We start from the raw sequence: 5,094 nt of genomic DNA, 5'->3' as shown, positions 1-5,094 counted from the left end.
GCCCAAAGGTAGTCCATTAGAGTATAGCTTGGTAGCAATTGGCAGTGGTTTTAAACGGTGAGGCCTAGAAAATCACAACTACTGCAGGCTGGAAAATGAGCTCTTAGTGGAGATTTGTGTCTATTCAGGTAGCAAGAATGTGTTGCTGTTAAGTAACTACAATATTACGCCTTAAACAAAAGTTTTTAAATAACTTAGTTGTTTCTTATCCTAAACCATTAGACATAGCCATCTATATGTTTAAATCTCAAATAGGAACATTAGTGTAGATATGACTAAGCTTGAGTTGGCGGATTTAAAGTATGTTAATTGCCAAAAAGGCTATTCCTCAAAGATGCCAGTAATTAAGCAGTACTCAGTTCAAATGGTGATAAAATCTGATTTGCCAATAGTCAAGAAGTTCAACAAGTTGGATAAGCAGGTGTCTTTAGATGGCAAAAAATAAATATAGTTTCATGGAAAGGTGGTAGATACTCACGTCCGGTAAGATTGGCTTGTATCAGCACTAGATTCTGATTAATAGGCAGAACAGAATTCAGATTCTAGTCTCTCGATGACAAGAATATTGGTAGGATATGATGATGCCACTATGATCGCAAAGAAAGAACCTGAACAAGTAAGTAACTAAGACATAGATCAGTAAAGAAGAAGATAAAAGCTTTGAACTCTGTCCTAGGCACATTAGAGTCAACCAAGATTTCCCTTCATTGGTAGGGAAGTAAAACTCAATACATTGTCAGTGTTATTTTTTTTTATGTGTGTGACTCAGACTGGAAAGATTTTATCTGCAAAATTTCAAAATTCTTGCAAAAATTGGCCATAACTAGAAAGTTTCTCTTCATTGTCTTCATCATTGTTGCTGTGTCAAGTTTGGTCAGGGGCCATCTTCCAACCAACAATGTCCAGTTGTTTAAATTCCTGGCAGCATAAATGTTTCTGCTTGTTTTTAAGGTGATGTCACAGCAACTTATTTGTATTTTGGAATTTGTGAAAGTTAATAAATCACTAAGGCCAATGGTGAAAGGGCTATGCATTTACAAAGTGATTTCCTATACTCCTTTTACTTGTGATCTACATTTTTCTCCTTGCTGGAGTTCGAGAACGTTTAGCAAGGCATTCTCTTGTGAAATGACCAGCCTGGCTACAGTAAAGACATAACTGAGTTTCTTGCTGGCGGGCTCTCTTGGCTGGGGTGATGGGCAGTTGGGCTCCCTGAATTTGCTTGGGCTCATCCTTGGATTGTAGACCTATGGGGCTGAGAAAGGATTGGTGGTGATTGCTTGTGGAAGAAAACATTGGAACCTGACTTTCTGACTGTAGGAGTTCTGGCCTGTCTTTGTATTTTTTGTCCAGCTGAATGCACTGAGTGACCAAATCTGGTAGATTGCTCATTATATCTGTGATTTCTTCATCCTGGGTGGGCTCAGCTTTTCCCTTTTGGAAGTTGTTGCTCTGACTGGTCTCACTATAACTCAGATTTTGAGCAAGAACTTGGAAAGCAGTAGCATCCTGCTGATTGTTGTCTCTACTGTCAACCTTAACATTCATAGGCAGGGTAATTTCTTGTTTCATGGGTTCACCAAATGACTGCTGTAACTCAAGGAGCAAGTTTTCATATTGTTTCAATACATTACTCTGGTTGGACTCAGAAACGATGTCACAACTTTGCATCTGCTGGGATAGGTAGTCAAAAAAGTGCTTGACTCGGGCATCATCTGCAGGATTGGAAACCTTGAGAGCTGTCAAATAGGTAGTCACCTGAGCAAGAAACCCTGTGGCACTGGTTGGCTTACCATGAAATTGAGGGAGATGGTTGCCTGAGTAGGGTACAGACATCACTGGGGTATTCGGAACAGGCACAACTTGCTCTCTGAAAGTGGGGTTATCATTAGCTGGGTGCTGCATTTGTAATGGCACAATCAGATTATCTCCTTTCAACAAGGAAGTCTCTGCCTTTAAGGTAGGTGGTGATTCTGTGCACTTTTCCATTGTCTTCTGGAATTATGTAGAACTGGAGAGAAATTCAGTATCAGTATATAAGACCAAGGGACAGGCAGTGGTTTAGTTTGGGATCAGAAAAGTCACTGTCATGGACAAGCAGGAAACAGCTATTCAGTGTCACTAGAGAATGCTGAGAGTTGAGCTGAAGAGATGCCACAAAAACGTTATCTTCTACTCATCACTGCTTCTTCATGGAGAATGTCATCATTCAGCACACTCAGAAGATACACATAACCCTGGAACACACAGAAGAGAGGATTTAAATTAAGGAAATATCATAGACACAGTAATATTTCTGCCCTCTCTTTCTTTGTAAGTATAGACATTAAACTTCATACTAACCCTTCATTCTAAAATGTCTTTTATAATCACTGTCAAAGATTTTAGATTAGAGTTCAAAATAGCATTGGCTATCATCCAGACCAACAAAATTTATGATTTCACAGATTAAAAACAAAGACTCAGAGAAACAAAAATGTTCGCTCAAGGTCACCCAGCTAGTTAATATCAGATTTGGTATGCTCATCAGGGCAGCAATCCAAAACAGCACTTCCTCCAGCAATTCATATTCTGCTTGAGTGTTATGATACATCATGATACTGATCATTCAAAACCTGAAATGGGGACAAGAATATTGGATCTTAACAGAAGGTTTTTTTTAGGAATACAGAAATCCAACTCCCATCATGGACCCACTGGATAACTTTTCAAACTTTGTTAAAATTTCCAGTGTGATTAGAATGTGTATTGTGGTTTGAGAATTACTTTGTTTAAAATGAAATAATTACTGACTGTATTTCACACTCCTTTAAGTCTGTTTTGCTGCCAGATATCTGGATGTGGTGTTGTTAGTTAATCTGTTTTTTTCCCTACCATGTCCTTGTCTGAGGTCACATCTTTGTTGCCATGGAAATAATTAGGACATCAAAAGTAAGATGAGCATGTAAGGTTGAAAACCTCACAAATAAGAACAGGATGTTCTTAAATGTATAAAGATCAAAATGTTCAACACTCTTCCAAGAACTGATAAAAAGGATAAAGTAATGAATAAAAATCAAAAATATTCCCCTAACATATAAGATGTCAGTTAGTTTGAACTATGCTTTACTTTAATCCCTTTCATTGCCCTTCCTTTCGGAGCATACAATCTATATGCACTTAAATTAAAGGACTTTTTAAAATGTACTTATATGGCCTGTGCAGTGGAGTTCCATCTGGACTGAACCTCCACCTGGCGATAGATGAAGAAAATGACTGAGCCCCACATTGGAGCACCGGACTGAGCTCTCAAGATCCTGATGAGGAGCAGAAGGAGGGAGAACATGAGAAAGAAAGTCAGGACCGTGAGGGGTGCATTCACCCATGGAGACGGTGGGACAGAACTAACAGAAGATCACCAACTCCAGTTGGAATGGGACTGATGGAACATGAGACCAAACCGGACTCTCTGAACGTGGCCGATGGTGGAGGCTGACTGAGAAACCAAGGACAAAGGCGCTGGGCTTTGATTCTTCTGCATGGACAGGCTCTGTGGGAGCCTTCTCAGCTTGGTTGCTCACCTTCCTGGACCTGGGGGGAGTTGGGAGGACCTTGGTCTTAACATAGAGTAGGGAACCCTGATGGCTCCTTGGCCTGGAGAGGGAGGGAGGGAGAGTATAGGTGGAGGGGAGGGGAGGGAAGGGGGAGGAGTAGAGGAAGAGATGGAAATTTTTAAATATAAAAAATAAGCCAAAAAAAGAACTTATTTCATGGTCATATTATAAAATTATCATTGTTTGGAAATCACAGCACCAATTATTTCTCAGTTAATGATGAACTACTTCTATTGATGATGTCTACAAATTGTATGCTAATTCCTTATTTGAATTAAAGTTGTGCAATCTGGGATGAGTTATTCAGTCCTGTTATATGTTGGTTAATTTACACGTAGTAAAAGAGTGGCCCAGGGCATAGTCTAAAGAAATGAAACTAGTGAGATGTCTAAAATCTATTTGTTATCCCCAGGTAAGTTTTTCCTCCCTTATATGTTAAAATAATGGGATGCTCCCCTTTATTTCTCTTTTTTAAATCAGGTATAAACATCCTGAAGATAGGTGATTGCTAATTCCTAAAATGAACAAAGTTTTTTGGGTTTATTTAGATGATTTCTTGCATTGAATGCATTTTTCATATTTTCTAAAATATGCCTAAAAGACTACCTTTGAAAGAAATCTTCCAATCATGCCAATGTTAACTTTATTTACTATTTTCAAAAACTCACTGACTACTAAAATAGTACACAGCTACTTGAAGGCATCTAACTAACCAATGTGAAGGTCTCCTGTGCTTCTGGACCCTTCTCTATCAAAGCAGTTAAAAGTTGTTACTCTACATATTGTCTATGTACAGCCTAACTGTGGATATAATAAATAAGTGACCTAAAAAAATAAAAACAAAAAAATTTAAAAAATTAAAAAAATGTACTTATATGTACTACCATATACCAGGAGGCAAAAAAGTATATCACTGAATCTTTCAAACTATCAGTCTCTCAATGGATAGGCCATGGACAAAGAAAAAAACAAAAATTACTGTTATGCTATGGGGACGTAGCAACAAATAAACTCCTAGTGGCATTCTGCTCTACCCATGGATCAGTGTCTTGATCATCTATCATGAGAGAAGCTTCTTTGTGCAGTAGATGAGAACTGATACAGACCCATAACTGGACAATTTATAGCTACTGAGAGCCATTGAGATGCCAGTCCTAAATGGTATGTCTTTATCACTTTCTCTTCCTCCAGGGTTCAGGAAGCTATGTAGAAAAGAAGGCAGAAAGACTGGAAGAGTCAGGAGGGATGTGGGCATCAAGAAAACTCTGTCTTCCAGATACAAGAGGACAGACTGTGGCAGCATCCACAGGGCCTGCACAAGTTCAAGCCAGGCAGGGTCCCAGGGCTGGGAGGGGGAAGTGGATACCAGCTCCCATACCTAACCGAAAAGCTATGTCCAATTAACATCCACTTGCAAAGGAATCATTATTTTTCTCCAGTGGAGTCTCACTGGGTAAATTAATCACACTTAAGGGTGAGCCCATTCCCAGCAGTAGATAGT

The 5,094-nt window shown here is 39.1% G+C and overlaps 1 protein-coding gene across 1 annotated transcript; it reads right to left on the bottom strand.

Annotated features, from left to right (window-relative positions):
- Nucleotides 1-1,071: 1,071 nt before the first annotated feature.
- Rtl4 (retrotransposon Gag like 4) lies at nucleotides 1,072-1,989 on the bottom strand. Its single transcript, XM_038317529.1, has one exon. The coding sequence runs from the start codon at nucleotides 1,987-1,989 to the stop codon at nucleotides 1,072-1,074; it is 918 nt and encodes a 305-aa protein (XP_038173457.1).
- Between the last annotated feature and the right edge of the window lie 3,105 nt (nucleotides 1,990-5,094).

Source organism: Arvicola amphibius, chromosome X (assembly GCF_903992535.2).
Source record: "Arvicola amphibius chromosome X, mArvAmp1.2, whole genome shotgun sequence".
In the NCBI taxonomy this organism is placed as follows: domain Eukaryota; kingdom Metazoa; phylum Chordata; class Mammalia; order Rodentia; family Cricetidae; genus Arvicola; species Arvicola amphibius.
Note: the sequence above shows the minus strand (reverse complement) of the source record. Positions and strands in the feature narration are given on the sequence as shown.